The sequence below is a fragment of the Alligator sinensis genome, unplaced genomic scaffold (genome assembly GCF_000455745.1).
Source record: "Alligator sinensis unplaced genomic scaffold, ASM45574v1 scaffold203_1, whole genome shotgun sequence".
Taxonomy (NCBI): Eukaryota; Metazoa; Chordata; order Crocodylia; family Alligatoridae; genus Alligator; species Alligator sinensis.
The window spans coordinates 3,402,516-3,420,384 of record NW_005841949.1 but is presented as its reverse complement, the minus strand read 5'-3'; the positions used below and the strand labels follow the sequence as shown (position 1 = coordinate 3,420,384).

The 17,869-nt window shown below is 43.2% G+C and overlaps 1 protein-coding gene across 1 annotated transcript in view; it reads left to right on the top strand.

Moving 5' to 3' along the window:
* Positions 1 to 17,869, top strand: part of ADGRG3 (adhesion G protein-coupled receptor G3) — a 30,612-nt gene that overhangs the window by 1,028 nt on the left and 11,715 nt on the right. The window contains exons 2-3 of the mRNA XM_025199742.1: positions 15,168 to 15,339; positions 15,930 to 16,071. Coding sequence (XP_025055527.1) covers positions 15,168 to 15,339; positions 15,930 to 16,071 — 314 coding nt within the window. The remainder of the gene's footprint in view (positions 1 to 15,167; positions 15,340 to 15,929; positions 16,072 to 17,869) is intronic.

Below are 17,869 nucleotides of genomic sequence, written 5' to 3'. Positions count from 1 at the left end.
AAAGAGCAAGATGGGACAAGAACAGAGAGTAAAGGACAATGTGCTTTATTAGAATTGTCCGTGGGCACCTTACAATTGCACTGAAATGAAATACACTAGGGATAACTGGGCAGACCTTCCCCTGGTGTAGCAGAGATCTGTTTATTCCTGCAGTGCTACACACAGTTACATGAGCTGAGGATCTGACTCAGCATCAACAGCATTCTTATGCTGGCAGGTCAGTAGGGCAAACTGCATACGTGATATTAATTCATGGTGTGTAGATGATACTTAAGCACTGTTATAGTGCCTTGTGTGTCATGAGAGATCTAAGACAAACAGGGCTTTGTTTGCATGCTTCTGCGCTGTGGTAGGGTGACAAAATGTGCTGAAAGCTGACAGTGCATGACTTCAGCAGGGTGACATGGATCCGTTCACAATCTTAATGTGACTGTTCAGCGTTTGTGAAAGTTGTTGAGGGCAATTACTCCTTATCAGGATCTTCCACCAATGGTCTCACTGCTCCTCCCCTTCTGAACCCTTTGACTGATCTCATATGGAAATACCAGGCAGTCTTGCTGCTCCGCTGCTGTTAGAATGGTTCCAAAACTAATGTTTGAATGGTTCTAAAATTAACAGGAGTGACAAAGTGAGGGTGGGAAGAGGCAGGACACCAGAAAAGCTCACTATGAACTGAGGAGATCTCAAGGTCACAGGAGCCAGAGAGTCTTCCAAGATGCTTCGTTCTCAGAAAGACAAGGTTATTTGAGACACCCCCCCCCCCCCTCGGGAAAAGTGCTGCATCTTAAAAGAGTGGCCTGAGGAAGGAATAGAGTTAAAAGATTGCTTCCTGGTACTGCTACATCAGATCTGGGCACTTTTGCGGCAGTAGTGTCAGTGCCTCATCTCAGCAGGCTCCCTGTGGGTTCTGGAGTTTGAATAGAGACCTGGCTCTGCCCATGGCCGGTTTTTACCGTGTGAACTCTGTCCACTCCTGCATCCTGAGAGCTGGGACCTGCAGTCGAAGAATCTGCCCCCAGGAGACTGGTGTTGTCCACAAGGCTCCCTTAGTTTAAGCACAACCTCACCCAGAATGCCAGCAGGGTGGAAGCTCAAGTCAGCTCTTCAGGGGCATGCAGCAAATGAAGCAGCCAGACACACTGGCAGGCATTGCACAGGATTCTTGAACATCAGTGCTCCTTACAGGGCAGCAGAAGAGAAACACACATCTGGACAAAATAACACACTTTGCACAGTTTTGTCTGCCTATGTTTCCTCACCACAATAGACTATTCTTTCATCTTGGGTCAGTGTACTTTGGGGAACCCAGGATTCAGGGCAAGCAACCTTTGTTTTTTCTTTAAAATGACAAAGACTTTCTCTCTTTGCTTCAAGGCAAATCCTTAGCTGACCACACAGTTACATAATCCCCTCCCCCCTCCCTCCACCCCTTGGGCACTAGGGACACTTGTACACATCACAATTTTTGCCCTTTCTTGTGTTCCAGCAGTGTTACTGTTTGCACGTACATGTTTCATGTTTCCCCAATACTTTAAAAGTCTTTCTGGTGTACTAAAGTAAAACTCATCGAGACATAGTTTACTTTGAGTTGTCACGAATTAAAGCATTGTGTCCATGGATTCTTTACATGCAAACACAAATGCACGTAAATACTTGTAATGATCCCCTTTGTCCACCAGATAGCACTGCAACTTTTTACATTTCACCACTTTGTCCAGCAGGTGTTGCTTCAAATTGCACTTACAAATGGATGAGATTAGCTGCCCTGTTTCAATAACTGGGTGTGATGTGTGTCTTTGGATGCCAGGTGTTTTGCATGCCAGATGCTGTGGTCCACCTAGCCCAACATGAAGCAATGTTCGTTCTCCTGTATGGACATCCACACCCCCACCACTCACACCCTATTTATGCCAGGGTGACAAAGGCACGATCACCCCATTATATGCCCCTGCCCCTGACTGAATGCAGCCCGTAGCTGCTGCTTTTCTTTTCTTGTGCTGGCTGCTGCACCATTCGCAATTACACAAGGTCACCCCACAGTCAGACCCATGGCAGCTGGCAGCCCTTAATGAGAATGGCACAGTTACCACATAATCTGCCCCAGGTTCAGTCCAGGAATGAACTGCTTGCATGTCTACAGGGGGGTGCCATGGACTGCTTTCATTTGTCTTTCAGTCAGAAGACAGCAAGTGGCACACAGCTTGTCATAGCAATGAGTGCATACAGCCCATAGCTGTCCTTTTTTTTTTGTGCTTGCTGCTGCACCACTCATGATTGCACAAGGTCACCATCCCCCCCCCGCCCTGCACCCCACCCAAGTCACACTCATAGCAGTAGGTGAGATGCTCTTATAGTAAATGGCACCCACCCATTCATAGGAGGGGGTGGACTGCAGCCGACCCCCGCTCCTAGCATTGCTCCTAGCACTGAGTGCAGCCAGCCCATAGCTGCCATGATCCCTTGCACTGCCACACTAGTCAAGATTATATAGTCTTACCCCATCCTGCTTGCCCTAATGCACCTCTTGTGACAGCTGAAATTATGTCTGTGTAATAAAGGTGCTTGCTAAAGACTCTATGAAAATTAAACTAAGTGTTTTTCTGTATTTATTTAGATATTAAGCTATATGTTGTTGCTAAAAGCCTAGTTAAAGTTTAAAATGTAGTGAGGCCTTGTATAAAGTAAGGCCTAGTAAATTTAGCAAAGCCTTGAAGTAGTAAGGCCTTGTGGAGTAGTTAAAATTACCTTATCAAAGGAATGCAAGGCTTATAATGCTATTGGTCAGTCTAAAGACAGTTAAAGTAAAAAAAATCTAAGTAGTTGTATGTTATCAGAACCATTCAGAAGCTATAAATTAGCTAAAATATCTAGAAACCATTCTAAAGAAAAATACAGCTCTGTAAAAAGGATTAGTTAACTGTTGCCTGGATCAGTGGGCCCATGGACCTCAAGGAGCCCAAGAACTGCATCCCAGGGTCCTTCCCAGTACCTCTCAGGCAGCACTGATCAGGAACGCCTAACTTCGCTGAACTTTGTGGAAAAAAAACTTGCTGTGTATCAGGCATCAGAGGGAACTGCCGATAAGTTGCTGACGTGAATTTTTTTTGTCTGTCATTGTTTGTCTTGTTACTACGCGTAGTTGTGTTTTTGTTAAGTCAATAAAACTTTCTTCCCTTTCTATCCCCAACCACACTCTCAATCCTGAACCCTCTGCAGGCGGCTAGAACATAAATTGGCATCATAAACAGGATTGAGAGGCTCTAGTTCGGAGAGAAGGGTCGGAATAAAGGGAGTTGTGTGGGCCCTGTTAGTGGCTTTGCTTAACAGGGACAGAGAATCCCGGGTGGGATAAGGATAGGTTAAAACCTGCCTGGAGTGACTAGAGAACTGTACCCAATCATTGGGCTAGGTTTGCTACTGCTGCCTGGGGTAAGCCCGAGATGGACTGCCTGTTGTGGCAGCTGGCCACATGCCTGTGGTTAGGGGCCGAAGAGAATGCCCAGCTCCGGGAAGAGGTCACCCGGCTGAGTAAGGAGTTAAAAAATGTAAAAAATTCCAATGGCATGGTGTACGAGGCTGTGCGAACTGCGCAGAGCTGCTTGGAAACATTAGACTGGAGGGAAGGAAAAATTATGATCGCACGCATGGCCGCTTCTCTCCAGAAGAGAGTGCAGTTAGAACAGACTGTGGAGCCCTCCTTCCACAAGTGTCTGTATAGAAATAAACCAGAAATTGAACTCTGGGAAGATTAAAGGGATAAGATTGATGGAGAGGAGAAGATTAATGATGAGCCTGGTGCTGAAACCCCATATGTTCCTGCCCAGAGGGAGAATCCTAGCCAGGCCTTCCCCGCCCCGAGGGAAAAACTCAGCCAAGTTTTTCCCATGGTAATAACTCATTTAACGCTGCAAGGAGAGAATCCCCAAACAGAGCTGCATTCCTTTACCCATGAGGAGATTAAAAATATTCAAAGGCAGCAGAAGTCCAAGCCGGGAGAGCCACTAATAAACTAGCTAATTCAAATGAATAGTGAAGAGGCATTTACAATTTCAGTAAATATAGCCAAAGCTGCAAAAATAGTTCTGTGCCCTGAGCTCCAGGTAAATCAGTTTGCAGGAGATAATAAAAATATTACTTTGTTTTATGCTGCACTCCAAGCCACTGCAGCCAGTTATAGTAACATGAAATAAAAACTTAACCCTCCCCCTTGGGCATGGGCCAATTTAGAGGAGGCTGTCCACTGCTTGTATCTATTATGCCTAACTAAAATCATTCGTGCAGCAGTTTGGACTCACACGCCAGATGCAGAAGTTATGACAGCACCATTGTGGAGGAGGTTTTGCCAAGAAGCACCAACAGAGTGCACCTCAGCCCTGTTGGCCTTGGAACCAAAAGTAGTAAATCACCCAGTAAGAAATATAATCCGGCGATTAGTGCAGCTTCTACCCATTTTGCAGAAGCCAAAGCTTACCAAGCCGACAAAAACTGCCAAGGCCATAGCGCTGGCCTCAGCAAAAAATAACGCCCCCTGACCCCCTCAAATTTTTGAAAAAAGCCAAAAAAAGCCGGCCCAAGACTCTGCAAACAAAAATATAAAAAAACTTGTTAGCTGCCTGTTACAATAAAGTACAGATCAATAAACTGCCCTCTAATGTCTTAAAAGGGCTAAGGGCTAAACACTGTACCAAAAGAGCAAGACCAAAAGCAGAGCTTTTTGCACCACCAACAGTGTCACCAAAGAAATTCTCTGCCCTGAGGGCAAAACTGTCAACATTTTCCCAGGCACATGTGGGGCTGTCAGCCTTTACCCTGCCTAATCACATGGCCTAGGGAGTCTGGCCAGCCCAACCCCCAAAGAAAGGAGCCACAATGGGGGCAGTAGTAAGCCAAAAACCAGTATCTAAAATTAATATTGACCCCTTAATTCAAATACCTGTACAAATTCAACTAAATAAAAGTAAAAAGTCAATTAATATATTATTAAATATGGATGCCCAGATTTACATTCCACAAATTAAAGCGGGAAAAAAAACCCTTATCAAGTAATTAGAGTCGGAAGCACCAGGCGACCAGATCATCTGGTTCAAGCAACCTTCGTGTTACCTAATAACTCTAAGGTAACAGCGGCAACAATAATACTTAAGAGGGGGACCAAGCTTACTGGGACTTAATGTACTAGGAGGACAGCAGTTTGCCCTTGAACAAAAAATTAACAGTTTAAGTGTGCAATGCCTCACTGAGAACCAGCAAAAACAGCTATAACAACTGTAACTGAATGTAGCATAATCCTACTATCCCTGCCTCCCAAAAAAAAAGTACACAGACCCCAGTATCAAACTCCCACCGAGGCCACACAACCTATCCAGTGTATTATCAGCCAGCAGTTAAAAAATATAAAGTATTATCCAAACCCACTCTTCGTATAACAATCCAGTGTGGCCAGTGCACAAGCCAACTAAAGAGTAGCAGCTGACTATTGACTTTTAAACTTTAAATACTAATATGAACCCCTTGTTGGCTGTCATCCCATCACTGCCAGCCTTAACAAAAAACATCCAAAGTTATAAGCCTGCATGAATAAGATCCATTAATATCAAAAACATGTTGCAACAGTACGTAGTTATACGTAAAAGTTGCCACAAGAATAACGTTCACCTGCGCCTCAGCGAGAGCTACAGCCCAGGACACTTGTGCAGCACTAAAAACTCTGCTAGCTATGTATCCACCACCTATAAAACTACAGAGCAACAATGGCCTTCACTTCCACAATCATCTTGTATATAACTAGACCGCAAAACATAGCATGTTATTAACATATCACATCGCATACCATCCACAGTCTAACAAATTAATAGAGCAAGCCAATGGCATCCTCAAATGCAATTTGTGGTTGGCCGCTGGCCCAGCTCTTAAAAACTAGGTCTTGCACCTGGATCGAGCTATCAGTTAGGCCAATAACCAACCCCATCTGGGAGGTAGCTGTATACAACAGGCCTTTAAATTAAGTAGCCCCCGCAAGCCAGCAGTAAAGCAACCTAGGGGTGGTGACCCAAAAAAGCTCCAGGCAGGAAATCAAATAATAATAAAACATTCTCAGGGAAATAAATAAGAGGGAACACTATTAATAAAAAGTATGCATAATACATAGTAAATATTTAAATCAAATTTATCTAATGGGAGCCAAGCTCCTTGTTGTCTTATTCCTACAAATTAAATCTGTCCACAAGTACAGCCATAACCATTCCTAATTGAGCCTACCACTAAAAACAAGTCCTGCTCTGTCACCGGTTGGTCTAAATCAACTGGCACCATGAAGTAGTAAACTATTTTAAATATACTCTTTTTATTAATACCTTATTGTGTTTCCTAGGTGGAGCATATCTACTATCCTTCTTATTACCCAAATATTAATAAACTTACTCCTAAAGACCTCAAGGAGTAGCCTGACCCTAAAAAGCATCCCCTGAAAAAGCATTCAAATGGCCTTCATGTGGTCCATCTGCAGTATCCATACTAGAAAAAACCCACCACCCCAGAGCAAGTAAAGCCCTAGTCACTAAGTAAAAAAAACCAAAATAATCAACTGGCAAGGTATCAGTACACCTGTGGCACCAGTTATTATCTTAAGTTTATTCCCTACCTAAAGACTAAAATGGCTAACTGTAGGAGGGGAAATAATTATTATAGCTCTGCTCATTTAAAAATGTATTACTACTATCTCTAACCATTCCCCCACAGGAGGCCCCAACACTGCCCGTATATAACTCCATACCCTGGTGGAAGTCACAAGTTAAAATCCCAACCCTCCTAAATGCTTCGTTGTTCACTGCCCGAGTATTGTTCAAACCAAAACAATAGTATGTCCAAGCTACTTTTCCAAACTATTCAGCAAGAGCCCAGGTAGCTAAAGGGTTACTTAAATAAAAATAGCCAATCATTTTCCATTCCATAAGTGCACTTAAGTCCCACAGACAAAAAAATACTCCAAGTTATCTTTAAAACAGACTTAACTATAAATATATAAAACTTAAATAAATCCCAGAAAAACACTAAAGGAGTAGCCAATCTCCGGCAGGCAGTAGGGCTGCTCACTAGGGAAAGCATGCTCAAAGAAAAAACATTAGAGCACACTGGCAAATTACTAACTAATATAAAATTAAAAACAGCTCATCTTGCCCAAGTTATAATGGACACTGCTTTTAAAGCAAACAAAAATCAAACTTAAAGTACTGCTTGTGCGCAAGTTCAGTTATCATTATATATGCATTTTTCCCAAGTAATAAATAATGTTAAAAATAAATAATAGCCTCCTAACTTAAAACATCATAAGATGCCTGCAACATTTAAAAAAAAATCCCCCTATCAAAGTACCTAAGTTACCACTTTAAAAAGCTATAATAAAAAAAAATATTCATTCCTAGTGCAAAAAAAACCCAAAAACCTAAACCACTACTTATTTGCTAAACACAGGGCTAGGAAAAGGATGCCTTTAAAACTAAAATCTACATCACCCCATATAAAAAATAATTACCCCCAATGGCCCTCAATATGTAATACAGTCCCCCTTAGTTCAAATTAATAACATCTTAATTAAATTAAAAACTCTATAAAAAAACTAGCCTCTCAACCCACCTAACATAACCTATGTATACAAACTACCTAATATGTCATATATAACAATAAAACAACATGTTTATTAAAAAAAAACAGGTCATTTGCTGCATAAAAATAGTACCACCTAAACTTTATACAATTCAAGTTACTTAAAAGCTAAAAGTAAAACCATTGCTCTACTGCAATTAAGTAACCATATTGCCCTAAAATAGCCAAAAATTTCCTCTAAAACTATACTTCTCAACTTTACGATACCCACTTCATGGGTATCAAATATAAACATGCCACAATTAAAAAAATAAAATAAAATAAAAAATAAACTGCAAAGCCTTAAAACAAAGGCTCAGCAAAACACTCAATTAGCTCTCCTTACTCGAGAGGGTGGGCAAATCATCAGTCTAGCTGTCAATGTGCTCAAGCCATGTAAATAGTATAATATAATCTATACTATTCATGTGTCACCAAGTGTCACCTCAACTACGTGACTAACCATCTTAAGCATCATAGTATTCTGCATTACCCTAATAACAACAGCTAAATAATATTTTAACCATTATTATCATAAATCTATTCATTCTATACAAGTTAAATTTCTAAATCTCTCCCCATTTCCCAATATAACACATGTGGCTTTAGCATCTCAATTATAGCTATCATAGTACTTTGTAGACAACAACTTCAACAAACAAAAATTAAAATATAACAACTAAAATTTTATCTATATAATATAGGTACTTACTAAAAGCTCTATAAAAATTAAACTAAGTGTTTTTATCTATTTATTTAAATATTAAACTATATATTATTACTAAAAGCCTAATTAAAATTTAAAATATAATAAAGCCTTCTATAAAATAAAGCCTAATAAATTTAACAAAGCCTTAAAGTAATAAGGCCCTGTAGTGTAGTTAAAATTACCTTATCCAAAAAATACAAGGCTTATAATGCTATTAGTCAGTCTAAAAACAATTAAAATAAAAACAAACTAAATAATTGTACGTTATCAAAACCATTCAAAAGCTATAATTTAGCTAAAATATCTAAATACCATTCTAAAAAAAAATACAGCTCTATAAAAAAAATTAAATAACTGTTACCTGGATCGGTGGGCCCGTGGACCTCAAGAAGCCCAAAAACTGCATTCCAGAGTTCTTTCCAGTACCTCTCAAACAGTGCTGATCGGAAACGCCTAACTTCACTAAACTTTGTAAAAAAAAACAAACTTACTATGTATCAAGCATCAGAAGGAACTGCCAATAAGTTACCAACACAAATTGTTTTTGTCTGTCATTATTTGTCTTATTACTATGCATAGTTGTATTTTTGTTAAATCAATAAACCTTTCTTACCTTTCTACCCCCAACCATACTCTCAATCCCAAACCCTCCACAGGTGGCTAAAACACCTCTGGCCTTGGCAGTGCCCATCAGTCCCAACCTGTAGAATCCCCAACATATGCCATGCCATGTTGTCACCTTTTGTTGCCACTTGGGGATTTACTGGTTTTTCCAATATTGCAGGGTAAACAAACCTCTCTCCTGTTTCCATCACCAAACCCAGGAACAAAAAGCCTGGGACCTTGGCCTGATGATGCCCCTGATGGCCACCCACATTGAAAGAAAAGGAGACAGATAATTTTATTTTACATAATTAAACTATACTGATTTATTCACCTGAACTTACATAAATAACAAGTCAACCATTACACAATTTTCAAGGTAACTATTTGCAAGAAGCAAGAACCTCAGGCAGTGTTCAACGAGTTTCATTACAAGACCTTGTTTACAAGAACGCAGTAACCATATCTGGAAGGAACTGCATTAATTATAACAGTTTACTTGCAAAACCATAGTGGAAAACGGTGACATTATCTTCCGTGTCTTATTGTTCTCCATTGAAAGAAAGAAGTCGGGCTTGGCCCCATGCTCCCAAAACCACCTTCTTGGCTTCTCCCCTACAAGCTTCAAAATACACTAGAAACTCCACCATGGGAGATTTCAATACAGCCTTCCAGCAACATATCCCAGGGGAGGGGTCAGTCTGGGACCATGCACCCACTGTTCATGGGGTCCCTGGAAGGTAATTGTAACTTTAAGGAGTGGCACAAGTTACCACTAACTGGTAACATGGGCCAGGGCACACCCCCTCAGTAGCAAACTTACCATTTGTGCCACATTCTGCACCCACCTCCAGCTACACAGGTGGGTGCTATTAAGGGTCGTGGGAGTGCACATAATTAACAGGGAATGATCTGTTAAACTCAATTTACATAAATAAGCAACCAACTGTTACACATTATTCAAGGTAACCATTATCAAGATGCAGTACTTTTCACATTTGTGAACCTCAGGCAATATGTAACAAGGACATTTTTCACAAGGCAGCAGTAACCATAGGCAGTGTTATTTACACTTAACTCAGCAAACAGGCAATGAACAATCATGAGCAATACTCAGCTACTATCACTGCACATAAGCAATTCTAAATTTCTGCTTTCCTGCATTTGCGAGCTGGATTGCCCTTCTCTCCCTTTCTCGTGAACGCCTCCTATCGTGAATCCCTTGTTGGCCACCCAACACTTGACAACAGACTCGATGTGCCTGTCTTACTATCTCCCGCAACCACACCATGCAGGTATTGATGGCACTGACAATCCTATCTGTCTGGGCATCATTCGTAGGTTTCGTATGTGGTGTGCGTTTTTTCAGCAGCAGCAAAGATGGCAATGGCATATCAGTCGGAGCTGAGAACAGGAAGGAAGGAAGGAATGTGGGGGATTACTCTGTGCTTTAAGAATCAGAAGACCACATAAGAAACCTTCTGCAAAAACCACCAAGAAAGGCTTACCTGCCTGTCTGCCTGCCTGCCAGCCTGCCAAAATTGTTGGAGTCCAGGGCAAGCACAGCCTCCATGCTTTGCATTTTCCTTCACCTTCCACTTTCCTGCCCAATCCTACCCCACCTGTTACTTAGCTGTCAGTTGAATTAACCACCCACCTTGCATCTCTTGTCAGTTGACTGCAATCACCCATCACACCCCCTCCCCCTACCCCCTCACAGCCCAACTTAATCTCAGGTGTCATTTCACATCTATAGCAGTCCCCCATGGTTTAACATACCGAGTGTGGAGGACGATGTCCCTGGTTGTTTCCCATTGGTGGTCTTATCAAAGGCTAGTGAACAGCTACTGTCTCCCTTGCTTGAGGCAGCAGGACTCACAGTCGGACCCATGATTGGTGATCTCTCAGGAGCAGACTATGGCATTTGAGAACCTCCATTCACGGTTGGACATACCACTAATGCAGCACGTTATGAACGGGGGTGCCACTATGATGAACTCTTGCTAATCCACGTCAGAAGGCAGCTCTCACACTCCTGAACTCACCATGCATTCTGCTGCCATCTTGTTGTGCCCCCACTGGGCAAGTATCCCTGGAGACATCCAGGTAGATGTGCAAGTTATTAGTTGGGCTCTTGCCAACACTGAACTGTCTTAACACTTCAGGGTTCCCCAGCACCCATACCAGGCTCTTAGTTGCTGCATAGGACCATGTTTCCCTAGCCTTACACACTCTGGCTGGCTGTCTTCTCTCCCTGGTCTCATCAGAAGATAGGCTGCAGACACAGGCAGACCTGGACAGGCTCGAGAGTTGGGCAGACCAGAACCAAATGAAGTTTAACACTTCCAAGTGTAAGGTGCTCCATGTGGAGGCAAACAACCCTCAACATACATGCAGGCTCAGTGGTGACAGCTTGACTTGCACCACAGCCGAAAGGGACCTAGGGGTAATGACTGACCATTGTATGAACATGAGCCGGCAGTGCGAGGTGGTGGTTAGCAAGGCAAACAACAAAGGAAGTGATACTCCTGCTGTACTCAACACTGGTGAGACCACAGTTGGAGTACTGTGTCCAGTTCTGGGTGCTGCACTTCAATAAGGATGTGGAAAAACTTGAGAGGGTCCAGAAAAGAGCCACCCGTATGATCAGGGACTTGCAAGGCAAGCCATACAAGGAAAGGCTGAGGGACCTGGGCCTCTTTAGCCTAAAGAAAAGAAGGTTGAAAGAGGTCTTGATAGCGGCTTACTGCTATATCAGAGGAGGGCATCAGGAGCTCAAGGAACAACTGTTCACTAGGGCACCCCTGGGGAAGGCCAGGACCATTGGATACAAACTCCTGGAAGGCTGCTTCAGGCTTAATACCAGGAAAAACTCCTTCACAGTCAGGGTGTCCAGACTGTGTCATAAACTTCCTCCAGAGGTGGGGCAGTCGCCTACCTTGGATGTTTTCAGGAGGAGACTGGACAGTCACCTCACTGGGGTCACCTGGGGGATGATCTGCAAGGTCCCTTCCGCCCGTAACAATCTATGAATCTATGATGAATAATGCTACATCCAAATACAGTCAGAAGAATATTTTCATTAAGAAAATTAAGGGCTTAATTTGATACAGTTTTTTTGGGTGTGCTGCGATGCAGCTCCACACCATGCCACGCACCCTGCCGGTGGCTGGGCCAGGTCCAACGGGAGGTGGGGAGGGCAGGCTATAGCCATCCCAGAATTGGGCAGAGCAGTGCACACGGCTGCGTGGATATGGCCTGGCCAAGTATTCAAGGCATCACAGGGCATCTGCTGAAGGAATCTCCATGGAAACCAGCCCAAGAGGCAACAGCGGGAGATACTGGAAAACATAGTCCTTAAACAGAAAAAAAAATGGAGGATGGCCAAGGGTCGTATTCCCCGCCCCCCATGCAGACCATACTTTGGTACCCCATGGTGCTGGTGGTACATACACCTCCACCACCACAGTTTTATTACATTCTCCCCTTATCCCAACACCACCATCCGGCAAGATGGAGGCGGATGAGGAGCAGCGGAGCAGCAGCAGCAGCAAATGGTAAGTTTGCAGCTGAGGGGGTGGGTGTGGCACCTGTTCTTTGTACTTTAATACTTTGAGATAACTTTTATATTTCTTATCATTGCATTCCAGACACACAAGCAACAGTGAGGGTGGACGCTGTGTGCCAGACCTGGCCCCTGGGATACAAGGCATCCCGAGTTATATATAGGTAATGTCAGAAATATCCCACCGACTTGCTTTGTATCCTGTAGGGGAGAGGGGAAGAAGGTGCTTTTGTGGGACTATGGGCCAAAACTAAACTTCTGCTTCTTTGTTTGCTCCCCTGCAGAAGACAGAGAAGATCAAAAGTAAAAGATGGTAAATGAAGAATAAAAAAAGTTAAAGACAGAGAAGAAAGAACAGTGAAGAAATAAATGAGACTTAATAATAGATAGATAGATAGATAGATAGATAGATATGTATTAAAAATAAAAATAGAGTATAGAATAAGTTTAGATAGATAGTATAAATAGTATAAATAAGTATAGATAGTACAGATAATGTAAGAAGTATAAATATTAGTAATATAAATATTATAAATAAATGTAAGTATATAAATACTATACATAATATAAATAGTATCACAATTTTAATGTTTTATAATAGTTTCTAATATTTTTTTAAAGGGCTTTAAATGGTTTTCATATCGTATGATATTTTCTGATGCTTAATAATATTCCTAGTGATGGTAGCACAGCTTATCTTAGTTATACTTAGGTTTATTTACCATAAATTATTTAATTACTTTCATATTTATTCAAATTTTACTGCTGTATATATGATTCTTCTGTTTATTTATTTACCCACTTAATTTATTTAGTATGATGTTTTGGATCATGGCATTTTCAAAAAAGTTATAATAAAGATTTCAAATAAAGATTTGCCGAGGTTTATTTCACAGGCAGAATGGGCTATGAGAATTCACACACTTCAGGGGTGTGGGGCTTGGGAGCGCCGTGCAGGGGCTAGAGAAGGATGCAAGGGGCAGGGCACCTATTTGGGCAGGTATAGGAAGCTGTCCAGCTTGAGCATAGGGTGAGGAATGAACATAGTGAGATGGAGGAAGTGGGGCTGCATGCTGTGGTGATGGGTGATGCATGGTCAGTGTGCAGTAGGGGGCTGTGTAAATAAAATTGCCAGATACAACTTTTTTTCCTCCATAGGCAGAATACCATGGGTGGGAATTCATGCGGTTGGAGGGTGGGTTTGGGGGTGGATGGGGTGGGCTTGTGACCGTGGGTTAGTGCGGGGACCCCTAATTTCAGGGGCTGGGGGTTGAGGAGGGAGGAGATTACTGGGTAATTACATGTGCCCCCTGCTGTAATTCAGTACCATGAAGACAGCAGCAGGGTGGACTGGTATGTGGCTTCCCCTGCTAGAATTCACAGGGAATTGCACACTGGGTTTAATTCATTGTGAACACTGTTACGAGCAAACAATGATGAAACATTCTATGATAAATTTTATAAACCTATTTAATTTAATGAGGGTTAAACCCTGTTATGTGTACAAGCACTGCAAACAAGTGATTTCCTTCCCTTCCTCCTCACAATTTGCTGTGTACCTTTATAAATCTTCTCCTTTTGTTCCCCTGCAAGACTTTCCTAACCTCTGCTTTGTCCTTTCTGTCTCTTTGTCCTTTGTGGAATTACTCAATCCCTCCATTTACTCTTCCCTGCAAACAAGGAGCAAATTGATTCCCCTTTGGCTTTAAGCTAACCCATTGGTCCAAGGTGTTTCCACCTGAATAGATGATTATTAAGGTTTAATGAGACTGGTTCAATCAGGAAATAATACAATCAAGTAGTGGATCCCACATACACATAGAGGCATTCAAAAGACTGTCATGTGATAATTTCTTCACAGCAACCCCAATTTGTAAGCTGCACACAAATTGTCCAAACTATCACATCAGTCCTCAGACCAAAACCCGACTATGGAAATGACCTGCTAGATGGCCTCCAGCAGGTCACTTCCCTTTCTCCGTTTGCTGATCTCAGTTTTCTGACCTAGGGGTGATAAAACTAACACATTTTTTTTCTCCATTGGTACTACAAGAACAAGTGAGCCAATGGCTCTGCAGTGTAGAAAACATGTAAATCTCTATGGAACGGTAATTACAATTTTCACAGGAAGTTCGCCATGCTGTTCAACCCATGCTGTTATTTACTCACATTTGTCCCCAACTTCTTGTTACATCCCATGAAAAACTCCAAAAAGCCCATCTGAGCCAACCAACCCATCAGACTAAATTGGATAAGTCAAGCCAACTTCTGTAGCTAAAAGCAAACAAGGTAATGCTGTGTCCATCATCACAATTGTCTGGATATAATCTAATGATAGGGAAAAATCCTATAACATCACAATACAGCCAGACAGTTTCCTCCTATTCCTGGGAACTGGATGTCTGCTGGCAACCCCCATCACAGCCCCTCTGTGCTCCAAAACCCTCTGTGGCCCATTGTTTTTTCTCTGGCCGTTCATTTCAGCCAGTTACTGGCTCAGAGTCACCCATTTGCTGCTTGCTTGCTTCTTGTCAGGTAAACCCTGGCTAACAAATTGCTTAGTAAATGTACTCTTTTATAAGTGACAGAACATAAGTAGGAAGTGATATGACCTGTAAATACCCATGTTACTCTGCTTGTCTCCCTCAGCAACTCCGCGGGGGGACAATTGGGAATCATGCTGTCTTGAGACGCTGTCACATACAGATAACCCCCAAAACCTGGAGACAGACAAGAAAATCATCAGGCTGTCTGCCACGTGTGACGATCTGTGGCAAACAAACAGTGATCCTTGCATCTGTTTAAGGAAAAAGATCCTCAGGTAGGGGTGTGTGCACATGGGAAGGGAACGTGATGTTTACGTAGGCAAAAGTCTCATGGAGCAGGTGGTATGCGGACCTTTTCTGCAGTAGTGGGAAGATTAATGCTACAGCAGCTATTCCAACATTCCCTCAAGACCCAGCCCAGAAGAGAGGGTCCTCTCCCAGAGTCCCAACGTCCTTGTAAAGAGGGGAAGCCTGTTTCAGGAACTGGTCCTAGCATTTGGCCATTTCTTCTCCCTGGAAGGAAGGTCTTGTGCTGAACTGCTGATTCTCACTCACCTGTGCTGTAACAGGTAATTCTCACAGTTCATACCAGTTGGACATGTTTCTCTCTCATTTTCCAGTCTGACAGAAACATAAAAGTGTCTGTGCTGAGAAAGTACCTACCTTGGCTCAGCTGCCTTTTCTCAGGTAGCTCAGGCCAAGATGGCCTCATTTTGCTATCTCCCTACTTGTCCCCTGCGGGCAGGACTGTCACTCATGCATTGGACTCAGCAGCCATCACAGAACTCATTGGTGCATACACTATGCCCTGTAAAGAACAACAGTGCCAATTGATTGACTTGACTTATCCCCTTTCCCATTGCAGGTACTGGCTGCACTTTGAGGACCACCTCATCATCACAGGGTATACACAGGATAGTCTGGACCTAAATTGGGCAAAGACACGAAGTCAGAACATCAGTGCCACAATAACCCAAGCTGTTGTCTTCACATTTGTGCCTTCTGAGGTGTGAAACACAAATCCTTCTAAGTGGTGGCTCTTTCAGAGCATGGAAGATATAAGCCATTGGGTCTAAAGAAGTGATTCTCAGCTGGGGTGCCACAGTACCCTACGGTGCCATGAAATCCTGTTAAGGGTGATGCAGACATGCTGTAGCAGGGGGGGAGGGGTTAGTGGGGCGACCACCCCAGGTGCCAAAGCGAAGGGGGCACCAACAGGTGCTGCCCAGCTAGGTTGGGACATGGGATTGAGCCAGAAGTGGTTCATTTGGGGGGCCCAGGGATGGGGGAAGGGCAGCTCCAGCTGCTGTGTGCACTCCCAGCAATCATGAGGGGGGCATGTGCCCCCTCCCCCTCCACCCCCCCGGATCTGTGCACTGGTCAAGTGCAGGCTGCCACTGCTGTCTTTGCATTCAGTGCCAAAGCACTGAAGTTTGGCACCCGGGGCAGAGTCCAGCTGAAAACTTCTGGCCTGCTGTGGTCTTTCTGAGTTCTGTACAACAGAAAAATCATTCTATTATTTTTCTATAGTCAAAAAATGAGTGATAGTTAAAAAAGAGTTGCATTTTCCAAAGGTTGTCTTGAATTTAGTGAGAGATGTTTTGAGTCTAAAAGGGATGAGAAACACTTATATAGAGTACCAGACAGACTCATCAAGGCACTGGGGATATGATGTTACGTAACCGTTACCATATATATATGTACCTGTGAGGATGCAGGAAAAAATGGTCTCTCCTTCTAGTATTATGCATGCACCTAATGCACTCAGATGTTTCTTCACATCCTACATCCTCAGCTGGACTCACACTGGAAATGGGGTCATGAACTTGGATTTGGAGCTACCCACACAGAAAGTTTGAGAAGCTCTTCTCTACTGGTCAGGAGTAGGACCTCTGATTTGTATTCCCAGTTTCACCACTGATTCACTGAGTAACTTTGGACAAATTATTTCTCATCTGGTTTTCAATTTCCATCATTACGGTGGATACTATAATAATATCCACCTTGCATGGGATTTATGAGAATGTAATAGGGTCTTGATCCCAAGATGGGAGATATTAGACAAGAACCAGGTGCTGTCAGCAGATGATTCATAGATTCATAGATGTTAGAGTCGGAAGGGACCTCAATAGATCATCGAGTCCGATCCCCTGCATAGGCAGGAAAGAGCTGCATAGGCAGGAAAGAGGGCTGGGTCTAGATGACCCCAGCTACATGCTTATCTAACCTCCTCTTGAAGGCCCCCAGGGTAGGGGAGAGCACCACCTCCCTTGGGAGCCCATTCCAGACGTTGGTCACTCTAACTGTGAAGAAGTTCTTCCTAATGTCCAGTCTAAATCTGCTCTCTGCTAGCTTGTGGCCATTATTTCTTCTAACCCCCAGGGGCGCCTTGGTGAATAAAACCTCACCAATTCCCTTCTGTGCCCCCATGATGAACTTATAGGCAGCCACAAGGTCGCCTCTCAACCTTCTCTTGCGGAGGCTGAAGAGGTCCAGGTGCCCTAGTCTCTCATAGGGCTTGGCCTGCAAGCCCTTAAGCATACGAGTGGCCCTTCTCTGGACCCTCTCCAGGCTATCCACATCCCTCCTGAAGTGCGGCACCCAAAATTGCACGCAGTATTCCAACTGTGGTCTGACCAGCACCCGATAGAGGGGAAGTATCCCCTCCTTGGTTCTGTTCGTCATGCATCTGCTGATGCACGATAAAGTGCCATTGGCTTTTCTGATGACTTCGTCACACTGACGACTCAGGTTCATCTTGGAGTCCACTAGGACTCCAAGATCCCTCTCTGCTTCCGTGCCTCT